Genomic DNA, 13,845 nt, shown 5'->3' on the forward strand with positions numbered 1-13,845 from the left:
TCCAGGACTCTGTCTCTGGACTCAGGAGCCTCCTTGTTTCAAGAGAGGTGGGGGGGGGGTAGAGGTGAAATGACACCTGGGCTGGGGGAGGGTTTAATATGTATACAGACATACACACATATCTATATTTTTGTAAATAAACAGGAACTGGGTTTTCATCCCTATTCCTAATCTTTTCATCTTCATCTCCCATCACACCCGGACAGTTGTAGGCACTATGAAAGAGTCCATGACTGAAAATTTTGGAAAACAAGTTCTTTAATTTGTGGCTGTAGCCTCAACCTGGCAGCACGGTGCGAGGCGGGTGTCCAGGCTCGTCGGGCCTAGGCAAGCAGAGCACAGAGGCTGCTGAGACCAGCCAAGGGTATTGGTGCAGCAGTGAAAGCAGCAGCACTAAGCCTGGTGCCCCCTAGGGTGGGGACCCTGGAGGACAGCGGGCCATCCCTGCAGCATAGGCAAGGACTGCAGCCCAGGGCTGGGCCTCAGCACCCTAGGCCAATAGGGCCCTGGGTCAGGGCACTTGGGATACTAGGGAAGGGTTTGGAATGGAGGGAGGTTCAGGGCGAGTGGAGGTAGGGATTGGTCTCAATGTGGGTGGTCATTGATGGGGTATGGACCTGCAGTCTGGAAGGAGGCCTGTCCGCTTTATGTCTGGGCTTTAGCAGCGTGGCACTTCCGACAAAGCACATGGCCGTCCAGAGGGAAGCAGCCGTCGTCATCCGCTTCAACGGACAGGGGCTTCCCACAGTCCTGGGAAGAAGGAAGTGTAAGAGGGGCACTGACCAAGAAGGTCCTTGCTCCACCTCACTGTCCTGTCTTCAGCTTCATTTTTTAAATTAGGAAAGCCAAATGCTTCATATGGCCCAGAGCTGGTGTCCTGATCATGTGTGTCTGCCTGAACACAACAGGTTCCCACTCTTTACGCTCTAGGTCTCTCTCGGCTTCCAGGGTCCCCTCTCCCCACCACCCCAGTGCAGGCTTGGGGCCTCTCCTGTCCTGTCTGCATTCCATTCCAACCTCCTGTCTCTTAGAACCTCACTCAACTCCCCATCTATGCCACCATAGAACACTTCCCTCCCACTGGGCAGCCCCTTTCTTATCCAAGACTCAGAGTGACCTTCCTGAGGGGACAGGAGGGACAGCTGACCTCGCACTTGTAACACTTCATGTGAAAGTTCTTGTCCAGAGCGACCACTCTCACGGTCTCATCACGGCCAGGCTCCGGCATGATGGGCTCTGCGCAGACGGAGCACTTTGGGGCGTACTGCCTAAGGCGGGCAGAAAACAAGGTCCGTGGGGTGCAGATCACTTACGTTTTCATGCCCCCCAAGAAAGCACAAGGTACTGCGACTGCAGTTGGAGGGTCACATGGCAGACCTCTCTCTCCTGCATCTCCAGGGGAGGGAGCTCAGGAAAAATGACCAAGATTGAGCACCACAGCCAGTCCTCATCAAGGGGAACTTTCTGCCTCCCCACTCACCCTCCCAGCACCCATCTCCCACACACCTGACTCTGTTCTTTCCCACCAGAGCCTCATCTCAGCCATCCACACGGTAGCTCATCAGGAAGCATGTGGGAGGTGAGCCTCCAGCTCCCATCCCTGGCTTACCCCCAACCCAACATGTGGGTGTGTCTACCCTGAACCCCAGGCAGTGCAGAGGGGCATGGAGTCCCAGTCACCCCACATGGAATCCTGAAAAAATGCATCCCTGAGGTGGGGGCAGACACAGCCGTTTTCCCAGCCGGCCCTTTACTATGTGACGGTATTTTGCCAGCCAGCCTAAGAAAGTGGCCACTCTAAGGAGAAACCAGTGCTCCCACCAAAGGAACTTTCAGAACTCAGCCTGTGTGTGAAATGAAGTCATGCCAGTACATATTGCTGAACACTGAATACACTCCCAAAGAAGCTCTGGAGAGAGAGCTAGGGCAGGAGCAGCCAGTAGCAGGACCAGCTACACAGGCCTAGGGCCACTGCGCAGCTAAATCCAGATGTGCTGTTCCCTGCTATCAACAGGCAGGCTGTGGGGCCAGAAAGCAAAACCAGAGATTTGGAGCTAGCCTGGGACCAGGTGTTAACCTGGCTACCAAAGCATGGATGGAACCCAGAGTGGGGCCCAGAATGCATGTAAGTGGGTCCTCACTTGTGGTAGTCAGGGACGCAGTGAGGCCGGTTGGCCTGGTCCACGATGAAGGAGGTGCCTTCCAGGGGACAGGCGCACACCACGCAGGTGAAGCACTGCGGATGGTAGGCTTTGCCCGTGGCCCTCAACATTCGTTCAGTGATGGGCTGCCCACAGGTGTTGCACTTCTCCAGGGTATCCTGAGGAGTCAGAGGAGCAGGATGCCAGGGAACAAGCACCCAGGGGCCAGGTTCCAAGGCTCATCCACCCCGTTCCCAGCCCCAGAACCCCAACCCAGACTCACTGTATAGCAGCCCTCACAGTACGGCACCCCCTCCAGGCTGTAGAACTGCTGTCCCTGGAGCTGCTGCTCACACTTGTGGCAGGTAAAGCAGGTGATGTGAAACAGCTGCCCCAGTGCCCGGACTGCGGGCTGCGAACGATCCAGTGGCTGTTGACACTTGCCACACGACTCTGGGAAGGCCAAAGAAGAACACCATGAACAGGAAGAAGAACTTAAGCTTGCAAGGGATCAGCCAGCTCAGGCCCCAGCCAACACAGCAATGGAAGGGGAAGTGTCACCACAGCCGGCGATGGGCTCACCATTCACTGTCACACTCTGCCTCTGAGGTTGCTCCATGTCCTGCATCAGCTGCTGAGTCAGCTGCTCCAGCTCCTCCACCTCCTTCAGGGTCAGGGGTCCCGGAGCCCCAGGAGAGCGCACCTGAAACCCCAACACCTTCTTCACATTCTCAAGGGTCACTCCCTCCAAGGACCCACCCAGAACTGCCCGCTGACCCCCTTCTTCCAAGGAGGACCTAGCTCTCGCCTGTTTCCTAGATGCTCAGTTTAAAGCTCTTCCTTCTCCCCCCCTGCCCAGGCCAGCAGCACCACATACATCACAGAGGGGCAGGGGATGACCTAAGCTCGCATCTCCACCCACTTCACCCAAAACCCAACCACACCCAAAACCCAACCCCGCCCCCAACCCCTGCAATCACAGACAGGCCAGAACAACTGAGCAACGGAGGCCACGCACACTGAAGCACTGAATACGCCAGCCACGCACCAACTCCACAGAGCATGCTCAGACACAGCCCCACGGGGCAGGGGCACGCAATGCGTGCACACTCGTGCACACACACCTACCCGTCCCGCCTGCTGCTGAGCAGCCCCTGTTAGCGTGAGGATGCAACACAGGCGGGAAGCACAGGTTAAACCCCAGAGCTGTCTGCAGAACTCCCCAGCCCTGGGCCCTACAGAGACCCTGGAGTCCCTCCTGAGTGAGGGGTTTCTGGTCTACTTGACCCAAATCCCTGCCCAGTAGGCCTCAGAGGAGGCCCAAAGACCAGTGCCTAGGCCAGCCCACCCCTCCTGCTTAGGGGGATTCTGAGTTCTGAAGACTGTGGGTGGAGGTGAGGGAAGTTTAGGACAGGACACTGCAGGAGGGCTGTCAGACAGGCAACAGCATGTTCATATGAAACTCCTGCAGGAATGCTGGTAGGTCCACCCAGGACCGTGATCCCTGGTCAGAGCTGCACCTGCTGATGCCGACATTCCTTCAACACAGGAACTGCCATGCCTCCTGCCACCTCCTTCCACGGCCACTCTCCCCTCAGCCTTGGCTCTGCACCTACTGCTGCACCACAGTAGCACCAGGGCTTGGCTCAACTCTGCTCTGCCCAGGGAAGCACAGAATTAGAGTGTGGACTTCCCCAGCTCTTAGGCATGTTCCCCTAAGACTCCTGCAGTCTCCTACCCTCAAACAACAAGTCCCTCAATGAAAGCGTCCCCTTTTGCTTCAACTAGGTTTTCCTGCCTGGTTGTGGGGTCAGAGAAAATGACTCGGGGAGCTTTGTTCTCCAGTATCACTGTAAATGCCCATTCCGTTCTTTAAAAGGATGAACAAGCTATCCATACCCCTGCCCTCAGGCACCCATGTCCTTTAGTCACTGCCTTCCTCTCTGCCTGCCAACAGTTTCATAGACATGGGACTCAGACCTTGATCTCAATTCCCATGGCTATGAACTACTTTCCATCATTCACTGTACAACTGGAGACGCACTGGACCGAAGGGTTACGGGTCTCTGTCCCAAAGATCCTTTCCAGGTCCCTGGGGCCTCTCCTTTACTCAGTCTGAGTCTGCAAAGGGAGCCCAGCACAAGGCTTGAGTCTCCTGACCCCACCTCCCCCCAATGCCTTTCTGAAATGTCAAGCCCCCAAGCTGACCCCTGGAGTCGGTATGCCCACAGGGTCCTATTGTCGCTCTTATAGCCCTCTACTACCCTCAGCTATCTGGCCCGATCTCCAACCCTGGGTGGCACCACTGCCTGCTTCCTGTTTCAACCTCCAAGCTGCAGCAAGGAGGTGGAGAGATCACCAAACACTGCAGAGTGAGCTCACAAAACACTGCAGCGCCCTCCACGCCCTCCAGCCCCAGCTCGGCTGTCTGTATTTAGCTCCAGCAGATTCCCAGTTGCCTTCCCCACAGCAGCTGTTCCAAAACTTTTCCATGTCCTAGAGCCCCCAAATGCTTCATCCTCTCACTCTCACAGATGACCTCACCCCAACACAACTGATGGCAGCCAGCCAGCACAAGCTCCCTCAGTGTCCTTCTGAAGCATAGGAAGCACTACGCCTGTGTCCCTGTCCTTGATCTCTGGGAATGCCTCGGGGTGAGATGCCCCTGTTCTCAGCACCACTGACCCTTTCCTCACTGGCTCTGGTCTCCTGTTTTTACAGACACACCCTGATCCTCCTCCTCTAACCTGAAAAATACCCACACTCAGTCCTTCCCAGAGTCCCTAACAAACTTTGAGGCTACACTACCAACTCCATGTTCCTACCACCCACTCACTTAACTCCTTTTATTCTGCCCCCATTTACAGGGTACAAATGAGCTGCTCCAAGGCCATCTACAATGTCCTAACAGTCACATCTCTGGCCTTACTGCTCCAGTGGCCTCATTCATTCTCCTGATTCGCCCTTCTCCTCCCCCACACTCCCACTTGGCCAACATGGCATGGCCCCAGCTCCCCCTACACCATCTCTGGAAGCCACAGTCTCTACTGCTTCAGTGTCTATGCACACTACCACGTACACACCTCTGGTCAGGGGCCTATTCCTAAATTCTGGTCCCACATTTCTAGCAGGATAACAGTTCCAGCCTAAAGCAAGGGTTCCTAGAACCTGTTGCTCAACACTCTGACAGTCAGACCCCTCCTCTTCCCATCCAAATCATTTCCTCTTCGGAACTTCTCTATTTTGTCAGCAATAACATCACTCTCCAACACACCCAGGCCCAGAATCCCCCTGGCATTTCTACTTCTCTCCCTCCTCTCTTCTTCCAGCTACTTATCAGTTGCCTCCTCCTGTAGGCTCTTCCTTTGTGATAGCTCTCATCCCTGGGTCTTATTTTTCATTGCAACTAATGTTACTGTGGCCCAGGAGTGAACTCACACACGTCACCGATCTCCCTTCTCTAACACACATCTCTGCTGGAAAAACTTTCCAGAGAGAGAGCTTCCAAAAGCACTGCAATCACCAGCCCTCCTGACCCAGCCACACACTACTGAATATCATTAATGACTCTCCAATATGCACCAGCTCCCTGGTGTACGATTTCATTTCCTACTCTCTCTCGCCCCCACCTACCTAAGTATAGCTCTTAATTTTCCCACAGGAACTTTCTGCTTTCTGTTCTCCAAATACCCCTTGTGTATTTGCACCCTTGAGTTTTGTCCATGCCATTCCCACGTACATGCCGTTCCCTCTCCTCTCTGGATTCTTCAGACCTGCCCATCCTTCAGGGCACAGCATGCCCACAAAGCCTTCCCTAACTTACCAGACCCCTCAATGGCTTCTGGCTCTAAGTTGTGAAAGTCACAGAATTTTCACTTACAGGAACTCACTGGCACTTGGCCTTTCCTCCTATTCTATGGGTGAATATACACATTCACAGTATCGGTTAGACCCTATGGTTGGATTAGACCACCATTAGGGTCTCTTCAATTCTGAAGATCTCTTCTCCTGAACTAGGGAGCAAGAACTGTTTTGTCCCTACTTTGGGCATGTACATGCTACACAGAGAACCTAGCACTTCCTAAGCATTAGCTCACTACTCTTCACATGCAGTATATGAATGTAAAGATGGAGAAACTGGGGCTCAAAGTTCACCTAACTTGACAAAGTCTAACAGCTTGTGCGAAGCCAAGCCAGGAATTCTATCCCAGGTCCCTCAACTCCCAAAGGCTGAACCTCTTTGAGAGATCTCTTCCCTCCCATGTCCCAGGTGTCTCAGCCTACAGAGCACAGAGCACAGTGCCTGGCACTCAGTGGATGCTGGCTCAGCCGGTGTTTACTGGTGCTTCACTCTTATCTCCAGATGGGCCCTCAGGCGGTGACAGTGTACAAAGTAGCCGGTAGATTAACTCAAGATCCAAGAATGAGAAAAACCAAGGCTGGCCTGCTGAGCTCATCCTTCCCTTTAACATTCTGGGGCAGAGGCACAAGGCAAGGTTGACCAATCCTCCTAATTCAGAGAGAGCCCTGGTTGCTCTGCCCATGGGGTCAGGCCCCACCCATGCAGGTCCCTACTGTAGAAGAGCTTTCCCTTCCCATCATTCTATCAGTCCAGCCCCCACCCCCAGTTAAAACTACTATCCTACCCTTCCAGGCCCTCCCTCCCCAGGAACCTCACCCTTATTCTCTGGCTCCTGACTGAGCCCTGGCCCTATCCCCCTGTTCTCAGCCTCCTAGTCCCTCACCTGGTTCCGGTTTTGGTTTTGGGCCGGTGGGGGCACTGGGTGCTGCTTCTCCTGCACTCGGGGCTTCTCCCTCTGCTGAGCATAGGTGAAGTTGGGGGGTTGAGGGGAGCCTGTGCCAGTGGAAGGACCAGTCTCCGAAGGCCCCGATTTTTGATTGGGCTGTGACACGGGTCCACCTGGAGCTCCAGGGCTGAACTTAGAAGCCACAGGAGTAAACTTGGGAGCCACTGGAGAAAACTTAGGGGCTGGAGCTGGGGCTGGGGGACCTCGCAGCTGGGTGTTTGTCAAAGCCACAGGATGGGCCTGGGGCTGGACATGGAGTTGGACCTGAGGCTTGGTCTGGGCCTGGGGTTGGGCCTGAGGCTGGACATGGAACTGCGGCTGGCTCTGAGGCTGAGCCTGGGGCAGAGGCTGGGTGCTAGAAGGGGCCTTCCAAGGAGGCAGGGGTGCTGTGCCCCCAGTTGCAGGCTTAGCACTGGACTTGGGAATGAATGGAGTGGCAACTGGAGGGGGTACATATCCAGATGACACCTGCAAGGGGAGACAGAGAGGAGAGAAGTGCAGTCAGAAGTGGCTACCTCCCTCCATGCCTCTCCTCCCAAACCAGCAAAGTCCCATCCCTTACCCTGGCTTTGAAGGGATCATTCTTGGTCATATCATCCAGCAACGAGGACAAAGAGTCAATCTCCAGGTCAATACTGCTCACCTTCTCCCTGGGCTGGAGGGTCAAGGGTCAGAGCACCCACTCCAGTTCTCCATGCCCACCCCACCCCAATAGGTGCACAGGAGGTAAGAGGAAACACCCTTCTTCCCTTTCCTTAGGGGTGCCCCACTGTAGTTGCCCTCCCAGGTCTCCATACCTGCTGCGGGAATGGGGTGGGGGCCTCAGGCGCTCCCTCCATCTCCAGAGGAGGAGGTGGTGAAGGGAAGATGTCCTCCTCCAGAGGCGCAGGGGGGAAGGGTTCTTCGATGGGGGGAGGCGGAGGTGGGAAGGCACCTCCCAGAGCACCCTCGGCATCATCGCTATCCCCAAGGACAGGAGGAGGGGGTAAAGGAAAGTCTGGGAAGGAAGGAAAGGGCCATCGGTGGGGGCCCTCTTTGCCTCTATTTCCCTCCGTCTACAGCTCTAATCCTAACCCAAGAACTCTCCTGGGGGTCCTGGAGCATATTGGTAAGGAAAGAAGGGGCGCAAGGCGCCCTGGTGCTCCTGGGTCAGGAAAGACTGAGAACTCGATAGAGAAGTGGTGCAGCTCCCGTTACACTAAGGAGAATGGACCTACAGGGTAAAATTCGTGGCCCACATTCCCGCCTCCCACCCCCAGGCGGGGGACTTGGAACGGTCCCAGGAGCCCTGGCGCCCAGCCATGAGCTCCATGATGAGGTAAGAACATCTGCTCGGAACGGGGTGGCTGGGCCCAGCCCCCTCTGCAACCACCTTCCCAAATACCCCAAATTCCCCAAATCCGTCCCACACCCAGTGCCCGCGGAGGTCCAGCCCCAAACCCAGCTGCATACCTTCCGGGGGCGGCGGGGGGATCTCACCCACTCGGCCCATCTGTGCGCGCTGGGCCCCGGCCGCAGCGGGAGGCTCGCTGTCCCCCGGCCGGAAAGGATTCACTTTGGGCTTTGGGGCCACCACGGGGCCGAACTTCTTCTGCGGGGCGTAAAAAGCCGGGGCCGAGACGGAGACGGAGATCGCAGGAGGCGGACGGGGGGCCGCCATGGCCGGGCCGGGCTGCGGGGAGGTGGTGGCCAGGTTACCCAGCGGCGAGGGGCCGAAGACCTCAGGCGGTCTCAGTTCTGTTCCGCGACCCCCCGCCCCTTCCTTGCACCCGGGATCCCGCGCCACCTCCCCGGAGACCTCGGGGCCTCTCCCGCGCCTCACCGCGGGCCGGGAGCTTACGCGCCGCGTCTGGGGTGACCGCCTCGGCACCGGTCCGCGGACTCAGCGTCCCGGTCCTGCAGCCTCCAGCCAGCCGGGGAGGCACGCAGGGAAGAGGGAGGGAGGGAGGGCGGGGAGAGCGCGACGCCGAGACCATACAAGGAGCGGCCCGGAGAGGGGGCGGGGAGAGGCGGGGAGGGCGGACAAGGCAGGAAACTCCCCCAGGAAGGGGCCCTGATCCTGCCCGGGGCCCGAGGCTCCGCGAAGGTCCGCCCGCCGCCGCCCCCGCTGCTCCAGCCCGGCAAGACCACCCTCCCCAAACACAGGCCTCTGATGTCATTTCCTGACCTGCCCCCCCCCCACCGCCCGACCCGCGGGTGCCGGAGATCTGACTCACGTCCCCAGTCCGGGCAGAGCCGGCGGGCATGTGTCCCAGAGGTCCCGAAGCAGCCTCGTCCCCCCACTCCCGACCTGCCGTTACCTGCTCCCCTCCACCCCCTGCTGCTTCTCCGCTGAGCCGTCAGCCCCGCGCCCCAGATGCCCTGGGAGGCTGGCAGGACTGGGAGGAAAGTGGGCTCCAGGGTGGGTGGAGTGGTGTAGGGGGAGTTCCCTCTCCTTGCACCATCACCTACCCCCGCCCTTTTGTGGCCAGAGGGTGTGTAAACACCAACCTCAAGCTATCTTGGGGGATGCTAAATTCCACCGCTGGGCAACCTCTTAAGGCTTCTAGGAATCTGCATCGCCGGCGCCCCCGCCAACCGTTGCGGGAGGGAGAGTGCGAGCAGCGGAATCAAGGTGGGAGGGCAGGACCTAGGTGAAGGTTGCCCGCGGATTTCGGACGTGGGAAGACAGACGTAGACGCAGGCGACACGTCTCCGCAGTTCTTCGCCTTCCGCAGCCCATCTGCTCAAGGAGCGACGGTGGAGCTCTCGGGGATTTGGAGACTTCACTCGGTGGAGCCCCCCACTGGTCCGACCGGATTCCTCAGCCTGCGATTCAGCCCCAGGCTACGCGTAAGAGACCAGACCTGTGTTCTTTCTTCATTTTAACTGCACGTGGAAACTTACCCAAGCGTTTCCTGAATTCTTCCCTACTCACCACGTCATGCTCTTCCTCCTCTAGCTCAATATGCACCCTCGGGCGCTCCCGTTTCTTGCATCTCGTCATTCCTGACTGATATCTGAGACAGTCTCTTGTTCACCCTCTATTCAGTTTCCAGTGCCTGCCCTCCAAATCCCCTACCCCCCACTGTCAAGGAACATCTAGGCTAAGATTTAGGGTTATGCAAAATAATCCCTTGACTTTATGATGAGAAAACGGGGTTTGTGAGCTGAAGAGATGGGCTCAGGTCACATGCAGGTCAGGGTTCATTGCCCCCTACCGTGTAAGTCTGAAGCAACTGCTGGCGGACGCTCAGAGCAGAGTGTAGCCAGAAAGCGAAGTTCCAGCTTGATGCCCAACTGACAAGTTTCTTTCACTAGGCTTCACTTTCTCTATGAGGGTGATGGTATTCAGTCCACCCTCCTTGTTGGATTATACAGAGAAATGAGTGAAGTACTGTACCTGAAAGTGCTACATAATAGTATAATTAATTAAGTTCCAGTCCTGCCCAGAACCCCGAGTACCTTCCAACCTGATTAGCCTTAAGGGCAATTTTCCCTTCCTGATTGCCAGGCCGACCTCTCATGGGTCTTGGTGTATGTAGTGAGTGCCTTCTCCTTCCTTCAACTTAAGTCCTTAATTATATTTAAGACTACATCATCACTACCTTTTCAGACCCCACTCTCTTTTCTTTTATTGTCTTTCTCACTAATATTTCTCATAGCCACAACATGTGTGGTCATGCATGAAAGAAAAAGAGAAGTGCACACCTCTCCAACTCGCACCAGCCAATCCTGAGCCTGCCCCTATGAAGATCTGTTAGAAGCATGGTTCTGGATTTCCTGTGCATGTTGGAGATTGTCTTTTGGGCTCCATAGGCCAATAGTTTCATCTCCTTCTAAATATGCTCACATGGGGGGGAGGATAGTTTTCAGATAATGTTGTAAGAGTCAAAGCCAGTTACTCTCTAGAAGCTCCTTAAGGGATGTGCATGTGCAAAATAGAATATGTGTAATTGTGAGGCAGATAAACCTATTTATAAATCAAGAATAGAAGGGTGCGTAGGCAGGCTTAGTTTTACTGACAACTAAGAGCATCTGGGATGCAGAATATTAGAGCTAAGAGTTTTAAACCAGACATTCTCAATACAAGTATAAACACAGAATTTCCCAGAAGGACAGATTCACTGGCCCAGAATATCTCAGTGGAGCTGAACAATCAACCTTAAAATGCAGACCATGAACAGGAACTGCCCTAATGACTCTTAGGTATTTTTTTTCTTTTTTCGGGGGCGGGGGAGGTACTGGGGATTGAACTCAGGGGCACTCCACCACTAAGCCACATCCCCAGCCCTACTTTGTATTTTATTTATAGATAGAGTCTCACTGAGTTGGTTAGCACTTTGCTGAGGCTGGCTCTGAACTCATGATCCTCCTGCCTCAGCCTCCTAAACCATGGGGATTATTGGTGTGCACTACTAGGCCCCGCAGGTATTTTCTTAAGCAAGTAATTCTGATTGGTATCCTCAGGTAGTACACTTAAAGTATAGCAAATCAGTGGATGTCCCCACCTAAAGCATACCCAACAGCTTTGGCAGGGCCAGTGAGAAGTAAGAAAATAGACACTCACCTTTACTGCCTAAAACATCTGACACATCTCCAAGGATTTATGCTTTCCAGGTGCCAGAAAGTTTTCTTCAAAGGTGCACCGTATAAAGAAGTTTAAAACATTCATGGAAGCTGGGCATGGTGGTGCAGGCCTATAATCCCAGTGCTGAGGATGTGAGGCAAGAGGATTGCAAGTTTAAGACCAGCTTCAGCAACTTAGAAAGATCCTGTCTCAAAATAACAAAATAAAAAGGACTGGGATGTAGCTCAAAAGTAAAGCGCCCCTGGGGTTTACTCCTTAGTAAATAATAATAATTAATGAATAAATAAAAATCATGGAACAAAAGGGAAGAAGCAGGTTAGTGGCAAAAGATGAATTCCAAAATGAAAAGAGGGATTCTGTCAGGAAGCTCAGGTGACCAGAGGAACAATTTGGTACTGGGCACCATGTGAAGCACTCTTTAACAACAGCAATGCACCACTGTGACAATAACAACAGCAGCAATTGTGAACTGTTAAGACTGGAGGTGTAGCTTGATGGTAAAAGCAATTGCCTAACATGCACAAGGCCCTGAGTTCAATCTCTAGCAACACACAACCCACACAAAATAGCACACACTGAGAAAATGCTTAGTGCGTTGTTACAGGTACAATGCTGAATTCTTTATATTACCTCCCATTTAATCCTCACAATAAACCTGTAAGAATAGACATGCTATCCCATTTTTTATTGAAAGAAACTGAAGCTAACTAGATGTTGGATCTTCACCTCCTAAAGTGCATAATTTTTTGCAACACAAATCTTTTGTTATTTAAACATTCCTGCCACTCCCAGCCACCTCCAGCCTCGCCTACACCCTTTTGTTCCCTGGCTTCTCTTCTGGAGCTCCAACCTAGCCCTCCACAGCCTTTTCACTGCTGCCAGGACCTGAACCCCCTTAACTTTGCATTCATAAACAACCATTTCCTTTGACACACAGCATCATCAAACTCCATCTCTCTGTCTATCTGCATGTAGACACACACATTCTGTATCTGAGTTGTACATGTCTGAGCTTTGGAAAACAGTACATTTCCATAAGATTTCTAAAGAATTGTTAACAGCAGTTAGCTTTAGAGAATAGAATCAGGAATGGCTGCAGGTTTTGATACTGTTTATTTCCTCCTGAGAACATGTGTTATTTTAATAATCCAAAAGAAACAAAAGAGGAGTGAAAGATGGACCCTGTCTTTGTGCTTGACTCGTCCTGAGTACACAGCCTGCAGTTTCTCACTTGCTGCCAGATTTCCTGCCCTCCTGGTCTCCTGGGCTCTTGCTTGTCAATACAAAAATTTCCTCTGGTGGAACTGTAGACCCAATGGAGGGTGAGGTGAGGATGAAGATCAGGTGAGAGTTGAAGGATAGGGTTACTACCTGTCCTCCCACCCCAAATTCCTCCCATTACCTGGCCCTGCCCTCTAAGAGGGCCTACCAAAAGTAACTAGCTCCTCCAATGACCTGGCTCTGCAAGAGCCATATAAAAGCCAGACCCTTGAGGTGGCCTGCCGCTATTTTGCCCCCAAAGATGTGCCCCTCTGGGGCTGAATAAAGCATCGCTGGTCCATGAGGTCTCCCTGTCTCCCTTTTTCTTTTGCTTTTTATATTCTGTGCTTTCAAGGGTGAAGGGGCCAGCAAGATCCAGGGATCTTGGCAGTCAGGGCCAAAGCCAAGCAGCTTTCTGCTCTGCACAGGGACTTCTCCCCCAATAGAAGGGCAGGACTGACAACCACACACCCCTACCCCCACCTCCCAGCCCCGCACCAAGCCTCCTTTCTTCCAGAGCATCCATTGCACTTTCTCTCCCCTTCCCCAACTTCAGTCCAACCAATAGTTACCAATAACATATATTCTAGGCATTCTGGATATAAAGACAAGTAATCCTTGTTTTTCTTCTCAAAAAAAAAAAAATTCTTTTCGAATCTCCACCCAGTAGTGCTTACTTTGCGTGGTGACACTGATGGACTTCTCACCATGTAAACTTCGATCTCCTATCAGATGTCTGCCATAGCAGTGAAGGTTCAGGACCAGGGCAGTGGAATCTGCACAGGGCATCTGCAGAGCAGAGGGCAGGAGTGCTCCACTCCAAGGGCTGGGCAGATGGGCACCCACGGGCACAGCAAGCGTCAGCAGGCCAGAAATGTTGGGGGGGCAGCGAAGGCAGATGGTCAGATGGCGAAGAGTCAGCAACCGTGGGAGCTGAGAAGGGCGGACAGGAAAAGAGTCCCGGGCACCCACAGCAGCACAGGCAGGTTGCTGGCACCAAGGCAGTCGTGAGCAGGGCATCTGCTGCTTCCTTCTCCCTGCTCCCAGAGGAAGCCAAAATCAGAGC

General features: G+C 54.0%; 1 protein-coding gene across 5 annotated transcripts; it reads right to left on the reverse strand.

Annotated features, from left to right (window-relative positions):
- Positions 1-240: 240 nt before the first annotated feature.
- Positions 241-9,697, reverse strand: Zyx (zyxin). 5 transcript variants are annotated; one of them, XM_026409386.2, is made up of 11 exons: positions 8,772-8,887; positions 8,402-8,621; positions 7,747-7,946; positions 7,512-7,604; positions 6,887-7,417; positions 2,724-2,859; positions 2,425-2,594; positions 2,142-2,320; positions 1,148-1,268; positions 618-750; positions 241-323 (listed from the first exon to the last, which is right to left on the reverse strand). In XM_026409386.2, exons 2-10 carry the CDS (start codon positions 8,607-8,609, stop codon positions 646-648), a joined length of 1,743 nt encoding a protein of 580 aa, XP_026265171.1. In that variant the 5' UTR covers positions 8,610-8,621; positions 8,772-8,887; the 3' UTR covers positions 241-323; positions 618-645. The 5 variants fall into 5 exon arrangements, with proteins under 5 accessions (XP_026265171.1, XP_026265170.1, XP_026265169.1 ...); XM_026409385.2 differs by lacking the exon at positions 8,772-8,887 and adding an exon at positions 9,440-9,697 and having other exon boundaries at positions 263-750; XM_026409384.2 differs by having other exon boundaries at positions 263-750; positions 8,790-8,887.
- Between the last annotated feature and the right edge of the window lie 4,148 nt (positions 9,698-13,845).

This window comes from Urocitellus parryii, chromosome 3, assembly GCF_045843805.1.
Source record: "Urocitellus parryii isolate mUroPar1 chromosome 3, mUroPar1.hap1, whole genome shotgun sequence".
In the NCBI taxonomy this organism is placed as follows: domain Eukaryota; kingdom Metazoa; phylum Chordata; class Mammalia; order Rodentia; family Sciuridae; genus Urocitellus; species Urocitellus parryii.